This window comes from Pelecanus crispus, chromosome 3 (assembly GCF_030463565.1).
Source record: "Pelecanus crispus isolate bPelCri1 chromosome 3, bPelCri1.pri, whole genome shotgun sequence".
Taxonomy (NCBI): Eukaryota; Metazoa; Chordata; class Aves; order Pelecaniformes; family Pelecanidae; genus Pelecanus; species Pelecanus crispus.
Window position 1 is genome coordinate 2,582,553 of NC_134645.1, and position 14,759 is coordinate 2,597,311.

General features: G+C 43.0%; 1 protein-coding gene across 1 annotated transcript in view; it reads right to left on the reverse strand.

The window, feature by feature from the left end:
- Positions 1-8,364, reverse strand: part of EFEMP1 (EGF containing fibulin extracellular matrix protein 1) — a 47,307-nt gene extending 38,943 nt beyond the window's left edge. Inside the window, exons 1-3 of the mRNA XM_009477928.2 lie at positions 8,284-8,364; positions 5,273-5,321; positions 4,834-5,094 (exon numbers count right to left, since the gene is read on the reverse strand). Coding sequence (XP_009476203.1) covers positions 4,834-5,094; positions 5,273-5,321; positions 8,284-8,364 — 391 coding nt within the window. The remainder of the gene's footprint in view (positions 1-4,833; positions 5,095-5,272; positions 5,322-8,283) is intronic.
- Positions 8,365-14,759: the final 6,395 nt, after the last annotated feature.

The following is a 14,759-nucleotide window of genomic DNA, read 5'->3' on the forward strand; positions in this document are numbered from 1 at the left end:
ACAGCCTGAACAATTGGTTCAGGATGGGCTGATGAAAGATGATCTCTGCATGATGTACCCAAATGTACGAGAAATCAATTGGTGTCTACGAGCGCTCAGTACAAAGAGCTGTGAAAGTGTCAGCTTGTATCCTTCTGTGGATTCTTTTAGACCTGTAAAATTCCTACGGCTTTTCCAAGTAATTAGTATTCAAATGGCATGTGTAACCAGGTCAGTCTCTTACGGTGGCTACCGCTGGCAACAAGCATTCTCCACTTCCTGAAGTATTGCGGCAAACGTGTGTATGAACTGTGCCTAAATAAGCACTTTGATGAACTAATGGCATCCTAAATCAGAGAACTAGACCCTATTTTTCCTACCACAGCCTCTCCCCTCACCCTTTCCTCAAACTAAACAGGTCTGGTGGTGTTGAGAGGAACAATTCTGGAAATAAACTTGTCACAACTCAGTTTTTAATTTATGTCCTTCATATGCTAGTTCTGCATCCCTCATATATATATATACACACGTGTATAGAATATAAAGTGATTTCTGTATAGAAAACAAAACATCATGAACTGCTCCCCCTTGTCCTTCTCTCCTTAGGGAAAAAAAAAAAAAAAAAAAAAAAGAAAGATGAATTTAGGCTTCTTCTTTAACTTATTTACACTTAGTTAACTACTTGAGGTAAAAGCCTAGATTGAGCATGGTAAGTAACTTTGAAAAGTAACAGAAAATTAAACAAAACCCTCTCCTAACCCCTACCAATGAAGGGATCCCTAAAATGATTTTGCAGGGGAAAAATAACCACAGCACAGAAGACAAGTTAATTCCTTTCCTCCCCCCAGAAGGAAGGAAGCAAGCAACCAATGTCCACCAAGTCTAGGCAGAACTATCTAGAAAATGCATCTCTCTTTCCCACATAAGAAAGCACTGATATCTTTTATTACAACCTCTCTCCTCCCTGTATTTTATAATCACAGTAGCATAAAAGGTTATAAGGAAACTAGAGAAATATAGGAAGCTAATCTTGCTGAGGAGCAAAAAAGTTTGCTTACTGTATTGCTTGTATTGCCAGCGTGATAGGAAGGCAAAATAAAAGTTCTTTTCCCTTCTCAAGTTTACAGGTTATTTGGTACCTTTGCTTGGTCTTTTTTTCATTCAAGTGTCATTAACAATGTAGGAAAAGCTACAAGGAGTTTCTTGCAGACTAGATTTGACAAAATTGAATTAATTGGGTGATTTTCTTTTGACTTCAATAGGAGCAGACTCAAATCACAGAGAGCCTAACAACACAGTAGAAATACAACTTGGTCTCGTACGCAGGCAACAGAGTGCAGCTATTTATGTTTTTTAACCAGGCAAAAAGTGGCTGTGAATATTAGCTAACTCAGTAATTTGCTCAAAAATATTTCTTACTTTTTTTTTTTTTTTTCCCCTTTTCCCAATTTGAGTGATACTCTTGCAATGACAGGTCAGAACAGCTTCCTGGAAGTGCTGGCAGGTGCTCCATATGGGAATCTACCTTAGTGACGAATTCAGCAGCCCTTTGAGTTAAAGACAAATTTAGAAATGACAGGGAAGTGGGAACAGACTACAGAGATGGGATTAGTTAAGGTCATAAACTCAGAATATAAGGTACAGTTAAAGCGTTTTAAGTTGAAGCACGAAACTCAGTGCTCTGTATGTTTTCTACGCCAGAGATCTTCCAGAAGAATTTCCCCTCATCTTTTCATTGGTTTTGGGGATTCCTGGCACTTACTGCTCACATACAGTATCATAAGAATTTCCCAGGAAATTTTTGCTACCCATGCTTCTAACATCGACGCAGTTATACTACTACTGATCAGAAACATGCTCTTGTACTAAAAATGATGGATATCATAGGAAAGTGCAGTGATTTCCGTGGAGCTGTCTTCTGCAAGGCAGCGTGGTTTGCTGTCAACCTGCCATCCGTGCTATTCGTGCGCTACGCGGTCTCTAATAAGTAACAGCACGCATTGCGGACAGAAAACTCTCAACACTGATAAATATCATAGTTGTCACTTGTTTTCTCCAGGTCAGAAGTTAAGAAGGTATTAAGTATCTTTTGTAACTCAGGCGCATGGCCATGTTTTGGTAGATTAAGAAGGGCAGAGAATCACGCGCCCTTCGGAATGTTTCTCATTCCCGTCAACAGAAAGAGGATCTGGCCACGCTGCATCGTGCTTTACCCAACGATGGAGCTCGGCACGTCACTCGAGCCTCTGAAAGCCCAACAGGACTAGTGTCATTTACACGTATTTATCCCAAGCACAGAAACCAACATGAGCGTGTTTGGCCTATCATACCCTCGCTAGTCGATGTTTAAAAAGGGAGTGGACATTCGTATTAAAACAGAAGGCCCCTCACGCTCTAGTATGATGTCAGTAACACAGCTCCGCAGAGCATGTTATTGTTTTAAACAGAGGTCTCCACACTTTCACATTGGTTATAAAATACTTAGTGCTGCTGGACTGGAAGGAAAATGTCATACATCTGCAAACAATTAGAAGGAGCTGGACTTCATATTTGATTTACTAAACAATAAAACAAGCTTAAGTGTGACTATATGTGTAAGTTACACTCCCTAGGAGCCTCAAGCAGTTATCATAGCAAAGTCTTTTAACCATAATTAAATAAATCCACAGTGGGACCATTGCTGATCAAGATTAGCTTTTATAAGGAATTTTCAGCAGTGAAAAGCATGCAGATCATGAAGTTGAATGCATGCTTTAAGTGCTCCAAAAGTCTTTTATCCTTTCTTTCAAGCACACTGTCCACTACCCCTTTTCCAGCTGGAATTCATTCAGTACAATACATTTCAGCTTTTAAACACTAATATTTCCATGCCTTCTGCATTTAGATTGAAATTTTGGCATGAGGAAATTAGTAGCAAAACTCCAATTCAGTCAAGCCCAAGATTTCACCATAGTTTGTGTTTCTGCTAGTTAAAAAGTACTGGTACTATAATAACAGTTAGTAGCCGTTACAAATTAACTAAAGATTTATGAATTGAACATAGATATTTACTTGCAAGTTTCACAAAGCCAGAGCATGGAGTAAAATAAGAGTAAGGCATCACCACCACTTTTCTCCTCAACAAAACAGAAACCTCAACCAGTTGTCAGTCTCCAAGTTCACCCTAACTCTCACCATATATTTGGAATATAAGGTATTTGCACTACACGCTGTTAAACTTTCCTATGCTATCCCCGATTTATACACCGGAAGCCATTGTAGCAAAAGTGATGTTCACGTTTGGAAATTTTCTAGCATTCCTTGCATTTTTTTTTTTTTTTTTTTTAATCAAACAGAAATGTTGTCACACGCTAAAAGCTGAAGCGGTTTATTGCAGTTCAGCAGCGAAGATGAGTGCCAGCCACAGTAACGCAGCAGCACCTGAAGGAGGGAGTGCCGGATCAAACACAGGAGCCCGGAATTCTGTTCCCGGTTCTGCTGCTGCTTTGCTAAGTTCAACTGAGGAAAAAACCATTTGCCATCCTTGGCATTGATCTTCCCTCGATAACCCTAAGTGAACGCTGAGGGTTAAGGGGATCGTGGTGCTGACCTCCTGCGGTAGGTTCTTTACTTGACATTCTGGAATTCGAGTGACAGAAATGTTGAACATTAGCAGATAAGCCAGAAACGCAACTCTGAGGCTTCGCCTACAAAAATAACTTATCCAGCCTCTGTGATGATTGCTATGCTTCAGAATGACAGGGGATTTACTTACTAGTGATAAATAATGTTCTGTATACATGAATACCAGAGAGAAAGGAGCTACCACTATATATTACAGCTTGCCCTGATTATAGTCACTCAAGTACTATTTTGTATGATTATACTGTTACGGGCCACAAAGTGGAAAAGATGAACCATGGGGTCAAGTTTTGCCCCCTGTTTGCACGGGTATCCCACTAACATGCTTGAAACCCAAGTTTATGAAGACGGAGTAGAATATATTTTTATGAAAGAAAACAAAACAGCGGACGAAACATTTGTTACTTCAGCAAGTATAAGAGTAAACTATTTATATGAAATAATAAATGAAACGGTCTTAGTTTACAGTAGTGCTTGCGAGTCTGGTTCCTGAACGCATACAATTAACATTGCTAATACCCTGAGAATTTTGGCACTGTGTGTGGTGTCTGTACACTCAGATGAAAGCTCTTCATTGCCATAGTTTCGGAGACTGGCTAGACTATGACTGGAAGTAAGCTGGCAGGGTCTGCGCAGAAATACTTGTGCAGAGATCAGAAGAGCACAAGCTGTTCAGATGGTTGGTTCCTACTGCTTCATCATACAGAATAAAAACACTGTATTCTTCTGCATTACAATCTGGTCTACGCAAAAGTTCATACGGTGGTTAATTTTTGTTCCATTCAGCATTCACTTACTGAAAAATACATAGTTTTGCAAATCTTTAGAAATCATCTGCAATATGACTTGCTATGTTGCCTACTTTTTTCAGAGCACTGCCTCTCCTGGACATACTTAATATAATACAAAGTGTTTGACTAAAGTTGCTTACTTGCATTAAGTTTGGTTTTTTGAGGATCTACAGATGACAGAATTAATTCTATTCATTCGCCTGAAATAGATGGAACAGAATGTAAGGCTGCAACAAACTGCAAGTTCTGTTACCTTGAACAATAACAACACGCACGTACGTTATTTGCGTATCTTAAGGAAGCATGTACGTGTCCAGTTTAACGGTGCAACAATATATGCTATTAAATGCAAGAGTTAAAGGCTGTCATTTTCCAGGCATTAGATTTGTTATCACATACGCTCCAATTATACGGAAAGTAAAACATAGGGCAGCTTGCTTACCCTGGCACACGTTGTGATCGCTTTGCTCGTACCCAGCTGCACACTGAATTTGATGAGTTGGGTTTGGAGGGGCACGGTGAGGATCAGCTGGAGTCCGCCGAATGACGTTGTTTCGACCACTATTGGATTCAGCTGCTGCTTCTTCTCGCTCATTTACAATAATTTGTGCTGTTCTAGGTAGACAGAGGTATCCTCCATAGTGGTTAACACATTTCATCCCACCTTTACATGCATCTGGGACTATTTCACATTCATCAATATCTGTGGTTAGCAACAACACAAGTCATGCTTTTAACAGTCGAACCTTCTGCAACAGCCATTAATACAAATAACACAATGAGACATGCAAGCACACCTCCTTGTCCAAAACAGGGGTGTGTAATGATAATACTTGAAAAATACCAATGGCAAATCTGTCTTTGAATGTTATTTACTGTACCTTTGCACCGTTGCCGAACGGGATCCCATTCGTAGCCATCTGTGCATTGCTGTAGAGAGGAAAAAAAAAAAAAAAAAATTAAAAATTAGGCTACTCGGGATTCCTGACTTTGGAAAAGTAATCAAGCATATTTCAACAAACTCAAAGTTTGCCACTAAGGGAAATGCAATGCTATTTACCTTGGGAAGCTAGAAAAAAGGCTACTGGTGCAGCACTGCTGTGCAGGAACAACAAGCATATACAGAGAGGGCCTCTATCTCGGGAAGCGACTAAGATACTGTTTGTTGTGAGTACGTCGGTTTTACTGGGGCTGGGGAACAAAGTGAGAAAAGCATCACTTTCTCCTTGCCTTGTTCCTATATGCTGTTTTAAAGCATCTGTCATTGGCTGAATCCTGGAATAAATGAACCTCTGGACTGACCCAGCTGACCAGTATGAAAATCTTCTTATGAAAAAGCAGCCAGTTTTCCTGAATTTTGACCTTGTTCACTGCCTTCCAACAGGTGAACATCCATCAATCCTGGGGCCGGTTTCCCAGAGGGACCGATGGGCCTCTATCCCCCCGTACTTCATCCTCTCTCCCATTAGCACTCTAGCAATGGGGAAGGATCCCATGACAGCTGGAAATTCATTCACATGCTTTTTAATCACATGACTCCAGGAACTGCAGTCTAGGAAGAACAATTTATATTGTGAGACATACAATAAACGGTTAGAGTTTATAACAGCGGGACTACATATATAAATAAGACTTTGCAAAATTCAAACAAGACTACGCTCAGCAGCTATTCATATCAACGCAGACTAATAACTTCAGGAAGAATTTTAAATATTCTGCCCTGCAGTTAGGTAGGCATCTTCATTATTCCTGTGCCCAAAAGCACTGAATTGTCTGCAGTGCAGGAATTTTAATCGCAGGCAACAATTACGGAAACCAATTAGCAAAGTATCGCAATGCTACCAACTGCAGCAGACGCATTTAAAATATCAATGAATCCACTGAGCTGTACTTTGTAGGTGCATAAGCATGCTATGCTGCTTAGGATATTACTTTAATAGCTCTATAGAAAAAAAGAATCGAGTCGGCTAATGTAATTAGTCACAGTCAAGCAAGCTAAATCTTGTTGCAACTCCTCTGCTGCAGAGGAACTATACATGTGACAAATTTGTCCTTCCAATGCCGAGATCCACTTGTTCCATCTACTATCCTCAAGTTATTTTGAGGAACTTGTTACTAACAGACACTGACTCAGCATTAGGATTGAGAATATTTTCTTCGTTTGTAGGTGACACCAGCGATCTGCCAAACGTAGCAGCGAGCTGTAACTTTGGCGGCTTTTTCTTCCAAAGGGGTAAGTGGACAACAAATTATATTACAATTCTCAATCTCTACAGGAATGACTACATGCTGAGTTGACAACACCGAAGTTACCGTAGCTATGAAAACGCAAACCCAAAGGAAAACAGCTAATTCATGCATTTACTGAATCACCCAATTCCTGTTAATGCACAACAGAAGTACTGTCTATTTAACTGTAAGGAGCCAAGTCCGTCTATTACTGCAGCTGAAGAGACTTTTGCAACAGAAAAAGATTTGGCCCCACATGAATACAATGTACGCCTGAGAAACAGTAGCATCCTACGAGTAAAATTTCCAAAAGCTAAGTTTGTTAAGTAGCTTTACATGATTAGAGTCTAGTGATCATTCAAGCACCTAAATGCTAAAACCTCTTTGAAAATGGAGGATAGGAACCCAAGTCACATACGGATGCTAGAAATTTTCCATTGGCATAAATAGAACTATGTAGGCTTATCAGAAAACGCTACTTAATTTTTTAAAAAGAACGCAAATTAAACGCGGAGAAGGAAGGGGATGGGATCCCTATGTTAGTCTGGATTTTCGAAAGGTACTTAGATCTTCAGTTCCCACTTATATATAGGGACTGAAAAAAATCACAGAAGCCTCTAAATAGGACTCCCAACCTTCAAAAATCTATTGCTTCTAAAGCCCAGTGTTAAAGTATTTTATGACTGACTTCCTGATGCTCACTTGAGGCTTCTTTGAGCCCTGTCTTCTACGGTAAGGTCCAACTCTGCAATACTTAGTCGCTTGAGCCATCCCGCTGACTTCAGTGGGATTACTTGTATAAGACACAATCTCAGTCTTTGGCTGTGGTTCTCTAACTTTTTGCATATGTGCAGAATTTTCTGCTTGTGTGGCATTGCGCTAATGTCTGTACACATATTCAGAGGTCCACCCATATGAAGCAAGTTGCAGGGATTACAACTGTAATCAGATGTGAAAATGCAGGTTTTTCCCCAGCCCAAGCCGATGTAATTGCCACTCCTTCGATGACATGCATTATGCACGCCAAAGACTGAACACAAGCAGATTAAAAAAAAAAACCCAAAACTGACAAAAAGGCCTTTAAAATCTCTTACCCTATCACTTGGTTACAAGCAGAATCTATTTCCAGTATTCTTGTACAATTTTATCACGCCATGCAAAACCCCTGCTCAAACCCAGCTGAGAAACTAACAGTCCTACGATCACTCCAGGACTCAGATGCTTCACTAAGAGCACTGAATTTTGAAGTACTTGCATTTTGTTAGAGACAGCTTGAAATATCCAAAAGAAAACACGAAAGAATGTTTGACCTAATTATCTGTCAAATTCCATATGTTTCAAATGAAGGTCCCAGGGACCCTGTCTTTATGAAAATGGATTAAAAAAAATACTAAAACCTTGTAATTTTGTTCAGCTCATCAAGCTCAGTACATAGAAAAGCTTTTCAGAGCAGGCAGTCGTAGCCTATTTTGCTCAATCCTGTCAACTTCAACTTTAAAACAGCATTTCAGTGCAGGAACAGCTTATTTTATGGTTAACGTTCGAACTCAAAGAACTTTATATTGCATGCTATACATTGGCAAGAAACTTGGTTTTTCTCAAGGGTCATTTAGAAAAGAATCCCGGCAAAGCAGTAATTATCTCGAACTCTATTAAACCTTACCGTGTATGTTATGGTTTCCTCAGTTTCCTGCGAATGTACTGTAATAAGAATGAGAGCAGCCAAGAACATAGCTGTCAACATCGTGAACCTTGAAAGAAAGAAAAACAAATAGAAGGGGAATATTTTTAGTGCTCCCCTTTTGCTGGAGGGACCCAGGCAGCACCTCCGGGCCCGGGTCCTGCCCCGGCTGCCACCTACCTGGGTGAGGCGGCCCTTTTCTCCTGCAAGCAGAGGGTTTGGCGGTGCCTCCACTCCGTTGTGTTTTATCCAGCTGAGGGGAGGAAGGCGGGGGGGGGGGGGGGGGAAATAATTAGTAAATGGAGTTTAAAATAACGTAGCGCTTCATGCCACACTGGCGGTGCAACGCCGGCGCGGCGCTGGGCGAGGGGCAGGCGGCGCGACCGCCCTGCCATCGCACGTTTTGGGGCGGCAAAGCCGTTTTTTGGGGGGAAAAACTCGCCGCCTTAAGGAGGAGGGAGGGCGGCCGGAGGGGAGAGCGGGACCCACCTCCCCGCGGGGAAACGCCGGGCCGGGCTGCGCCGCGGCTCCCTCCCGCCGGGCACCTGCTGGGCTCGGCCCGGGGCCCCGCGAAGCCGCCCCCGGGGAGCGGCCCCCCCCCGGCCCGGGGGGCAGCGGGGCGCGCTGCCCGCTCCTACCTGCGGCGGGGCCGGGGCGGGCGGCGGCGGTCGCTGCTCCCGGCGGCGCGTTACCGCGGCGGCTCGGCCCCGTCCCTGCGCTGGCTCCGCTGCGCTGCCGGCGCCCGCTCGCTCTCCGTGCCCCCCCTCCGCGGGCCTTGGGCTAAATAGAAACCGGTGCCGGCTGCTACCGGAGCCCCCGCACGCCCCCTACCGACCCCGCGGCCGCCCGAGCGCTTCGGCGGGGCGGGGCGGGGCACGCAGGGCCCCTCCGCCGCTCCCCGCCGCTCCCCGCCGGCCCGGGCGCCCCGAGGCGGGGCAGGTGCGGCGCCCGGCCGCCATGTTGCGCCTGTGAGGGAAGGGGGCGGCGGCGGGACCCCGGCCGGCCTCCCCCGGGCAGCCGTGGCCGGAGGCGGCGGAGGCGTCCGGCGGGGAAGGGCCGCGGGTCCGTCCCGCCGCCGCCCCTGCCCGGGCGGGCTGCGAGGGGAGGCCGCCGTACCCCGCAAGAGCCGCTCCTTCAGGCGGGGCGGCCGTGGGTTTTGGGGGGCCGCTGCGGGCCGCGCGCGTCAGGCTTCGAGCCTTGGCAGCTCGCCCCATGAGGCAGAGGTGGGAAGGAGGGAGACGACGCGGCGCGGGCTAATTCACCTCACGGGGAGCGTAGTAGGCCTGTAGTAGCCCTACTCTGTAGCGTAGCGTACGGCATGGCTTGCCCTGTTGCGTGGAGGAGGAGCGCGGTGGCCGCCTTGCTCCCCGACAGGTGAGCGTCGCCATCTTCTCACCTGAGCTTTCACGCCGGGCTTGCTCCTTGCAGCACGTTTTTAAAAGCCCGTGTATAAAGACATACGTATATTTTTTTCAATTTAAGCTGAATTGCGACTTTGCAAGCGACAGCGTGGGGCGTTTATGCAGCTAGGCAAGCTATTTGAAATTTAAAATAGCAAGACTGATGTCTTTTCCTGCCCATTCTGAATCGAGTAAATAAAACCCGCGAAGAGCCCTTCATGGGGGAATGCCTGTTCCTTTAGACGCCGTGTAAGTTCAGTAATCATTACTTTAAAGAGCTTCTTCTGTATGCGAAATGCTGTTATTCCCCTACCTGGTGGGGAAGTCGCTGAACTGAAGGGAGGATGAGCAGGTGCTACGGAGATTGAGAAGCTCTTGCAGGTGTCATGGTTGTGGTGAGGAGCAGCATGCCAGGGAACTCTTTCTACAGAGGGATAAGCTGTGTCTTTATTTAAAGTCCCCAATTTTGTTTCTGGGGGCACTGTGCCGTAGTAGTGCTACTACTCTGTTCCTCTACTCTAGTTGAACACAAGGTCCTTAATTTTAAAACAAGTTTTCACCTCCTTAATGTTGACCATGAAGAGCCTGGAGAACTTGAGATCTGAAAAAAGGTCACACTAGGTTGCAGACCTCTGGCAGTGCTGGCCTAGAGAATAGCTTTCCTATATAATCCCTGAAATTCTTGAGATTAAATTATATTTGATCTTACGTAAAACATCAGTCCTTTTTTGGATGGCCACACATTGCACATTAATTTTGTCTCTGAACCAAATAGCTTCTTTTCTTACCCGTTTTAGAAAGAGCCAAGTTGGGTAGTTTCAGAGTACTTTTAGCTGTAACAGTATACTGCCTTTTTTTTTTTTTTTTTTAGGTAGTTATGAGAGAAGACAGGATTTTTCCTCTCTCACTGCAGTTTCTGTGCTTACAGGTAAGAGGGTATCCTAAAACTGTAGGACTTTGAGTCCACACACCTCACTGGTAATTAAAGTACAGAAGCAACAGCATGGTGTAATAGAGAAAACAGAGAGGCTGACTGCATTTTTAGGACATTTTGCATGTACTTTCAGATGCCGGCCTATTTAACAAGCTATCTTTTGACACCTACTCTCACACTCCAAAAAAGATTCCGTTAAAGCCTGTATGTAATTTTTTAGAACTACAGTGTCAAAGTCTTGGGTTGGCTTGAAGTTACCAATTCCTGTTAGTGTAAACTGGATTCGTATTTGTGGCATGCCCCCTAACATATTTTGAAATTTTAACATTTGATGCTTACAGAAAGCAGTACAGACATTTCTAATAATCTAATGAATGCAAAATAGTAACATTAATCACTTCTATATGCTGGCAAGAACGCTTAGTAAATTTTGAACGCTTTGTCATATTTGCCATGCAAAGAGCTGAATTTAACTTGTTGGAATCTGGATTAAGTCGAAATTTAGAAAAGTTTTGTCTTAATCTACCACCTAGGGAAACATTACCTTTATCACAGAACTGCAGCTGGTGTTTTCACTCTAGAAAAAGCGAAGCAGATAATGGCAGAAACATCATTTTGGAGGATGTATGAACGCCAGCTGAGCATAGATCCTATATTTGCCTTCAGGCAGCGTTATACATTTGCTGAAATACCACATTCTGCCAAGGATAGTTCTCGATCCTTTCCATGGAGGTAGTAGACTCAGTTCATGATTTTGTAGTTCAGATATTTCCTACTGAGGCAACTGGAAATTTGCCTGACGTAGGAGCAGGGTTTAGACCCTTGGGATTGTTGAGGAGTGTGTGAGGTATGTGACTGAGCAGCTCAGCAGCCGAAGAACTTACATATCTGAAACGTCTGAAGACGTCACGGAAGAAGTGGTCAAACCCCCTGTTCTTTCTTGCTGAGCGTACAACATGGCATTGCTGAGGCCAACGCCTTACAACAGTCGCTGACAGCGCTTCCTATCGAAGCAGCCCCGTGAGGCTGGCCCCTAATTACTTGCTTTTGGCTCCTTCTGAAAATGGTGCACTCTATTCCCTACTGCTTTAGTGAACTCTTTGTCACATCTCAGTTTTTGCTTGCTTTAAAAACCACGGTTTTCATACGTTCTTTGACTGAAATGTGTTTACGACTTAAAACGTTCGCGTTTTTTTTTCTTCCTGGCAGGACTCCTTGCTGCCCCGCATTGTCCTCAAAAACCCAAGGATAGGTAGGCTGAAGGAAGACTGTGTGTGGTCAAAATGTCACCGCACTCCAGCTAATTCTGGCTGCTAGAATTGTCCCTGGGGGCAGTAGACAGCTGGACATAATTTAGAGCAGGCTGAGATTGATACTAGAGGCTAGCCTGAAAATGAGGAAAACAAAATTGCAGTTTAATCTCTTCTACTCCCAGCTCTGACCCCCTTTTCCTGTTTCAAACATAGCTCACTGGAACAGAAAATCAAGCACACGGCAAATTTAAGCAACTTGTATTTGTCAGCTCAGGGGACTATCAGTGTCAATTTAGGATGATTTCTTTTCCCGAGCATGTCATATCAAGTAACACTGGAGTTGTCTAAAGTAAGAGCTGGAATGGTGGAGATGTTATTTTCATGTTGGACTCACAGGAATTTTAGAACATAAATTATTTTGATAACATGGCAGGCTGCCTTTCTGCCACACTGCCTGCAAATGTCAGAATTTTTTCCACGTTTCAACTTGGAAATGACATAGTGTTGGTGAGGGATAAATTGTGAAGAATTGCACGTCTGACTTTATTGCTGATTAAAGATGACAAATGTTGAACTTTTATTCGAGGTAAGATTTTACAAGTTTATTTATCTTCAAGGGAGGTATCGTGAGCATATTGTATGTGGCGTGAGGTGTTACTTTACTGTAAACTTAATTTGAAAGAAGAACTGTGTTAGTACATGACTCTCCCTTTTCATAGAAAGCTAACGGTGAGAGGTAAAAATGTGTCATATCAGTTTCTGATCATAGATGTTGAAATTACAAAAAGTTAGTAAGGATCAGAGTGTCGGTAGCAAAGGACAGAGAACATATTCTCCTTCTTCTTAAGCCTCTCATTAAAATGAAGCATATATTTGTTGTTATTACTTCTTTGCTGCTTTGTATTACAGTAGAGTAAGTGACAGATGATACAAACACATAATTAGAGAAAACTCCTGCCCCATAATTCTTGCAATTTGGTGAGGAAAAAAGCATGTGAGTTGGATTAGAAAATCTGGTAGCCTAGAATTTCAGCCTTTATTTTGCTAAAATTATCTTCTGTATGGGAGATCTTGCATGAGTTTTGTTGTGCTGAGGCCTTTGGCTAACTTAGGCTAACTGTGATTTCATTTCTAAATGTCTAACAATGCTCTGAGGATATTAAAGTATAATGTTGTTGCCATTTTTTGTTTTAACTTTTACTAAAGATCAAGTGTGTGGTTTGCATGCAATTTATCAAGCATGCAATTTGCTTTTCTTCTGCAGTTGATAGGGATGTGATCTTGTATTTTGTATGTTTCTGTAAACTCCAGCAGAAATTTGAATGCCCAGAGAATGTGGTAATTGTATTCTCACCAGAGTCCTTTGACAGTAAAAGAAAATGTGAGTGAGAGCAAGCGAGTGAATGAGAAAGCCGTCTCCCCGGAGGCTGTCCGTCTTTTTCATTGGTGCAGTTGTACAGCCATTATAAATTAGAAAATTGAAGGGCTTCAGAAGTGTGAACAGTTTTCTGATAGAGCTGAAAACAACACATGAAATGAGGATGTGACCGTGTGGGGGAAGAATGAGTCCATTTTACTTTCCATGTGTGGTGAACCACCTCTTGTGTCTTGTATGGATTCACCACACAGGTAAAGACTGTTTGATGTGGTAAGAATTTGAGGTGTGACAAATGTGGGCCTTAACTTAAATTGTACCACTGTTGCGGTGAAGATTTTATTTTGCTAAGCGATTATAGCTGGAATTTGAACAGTCTTCCTAGCTTTTGCTTGTATGGGTGTTTCTAACTCATTCAGTCATTTTATTCTGTGTAGCAGCTCTTTTTCCATTGCTCGCTCTACCAGTGATTTTCCTTCTCTTTTTCTCATGCTAGATAAGAGAAAGAGCAAACCGGGGAACATGCATCAGTGTAGATACGTGGCTTTTTTAACACTGGAGTCGTCGTTCCTTCTTTCCTTTTTTCTGGAAAACCAGCGTTGCTGCATACAGGAGTTTAAGCCTGATGCTGTACCAGGTTTCAATCAGTTTGGTTAAAATGAGAACTGTCTAGAACCTTTTCACAGAACTATAACCCATCTGAGGAATAGACAACTTCCCTGATGTTCAAAATACTAGCTGGAATATGTAGTTTTCTTCTGATTAAACTGTGTCAGTGCAGTTCCTTGCTCTGGCTAAGAGGCAAAATAGAAATGCCAGAACTCAGATCCAGTATTACCGAGAATATGTTGGAGACAGTTTTCATCTCTAGTTTTGGCTTCATGTGAAGCTTTGTGCAAATCTTTTAATCTATTTCTTGGTACACTCTCTGTCTGTGAAATGAAGAAAATATGTGATGCTTGCACAGGGAAGTGGGGAAATGCATTCCCTTAAGTATCTAGGATTTCCAAAGACAGTTAATTGTCTTAGATACCCAGATCCCTTTCAAAGTCAGTGGAATTTGGATGCTTATCTGTGAGGTTGACTTCAGGCGGCAGCGACAGGGCCTGCCGTGGGCACCTTGCCATTGACTCAACTGAAAGGAGAATCAGGCAGAACTTTGTCTACTGCAGCGTTCGTGTTTCAGAGAGAAAAATGAGTGTGGATGAGTAAAAACTCTGTGTCCTCTATCTTCCCTCCACGTAGGAAATCCATTTCCCCTTCCTCTGAGCAGTAGGTGTCTCTTTTTGACCTATAGTCTTTTTCATTTCTGAGAAAGGGAAATGTGAGCTGATTGGAATAGAACACGTATGTACGACTAGCATGGATTTCTAATTGGCAGGTCAACTTCAGCAGGCTATGCAAGCTGTTAATATGCCCTATTTTTAATTTTCGCAGTTTTCCAGTATTGTATTTAGCTCCAGATTTTTTGAATTATTTTAAATAATTCAACCTTT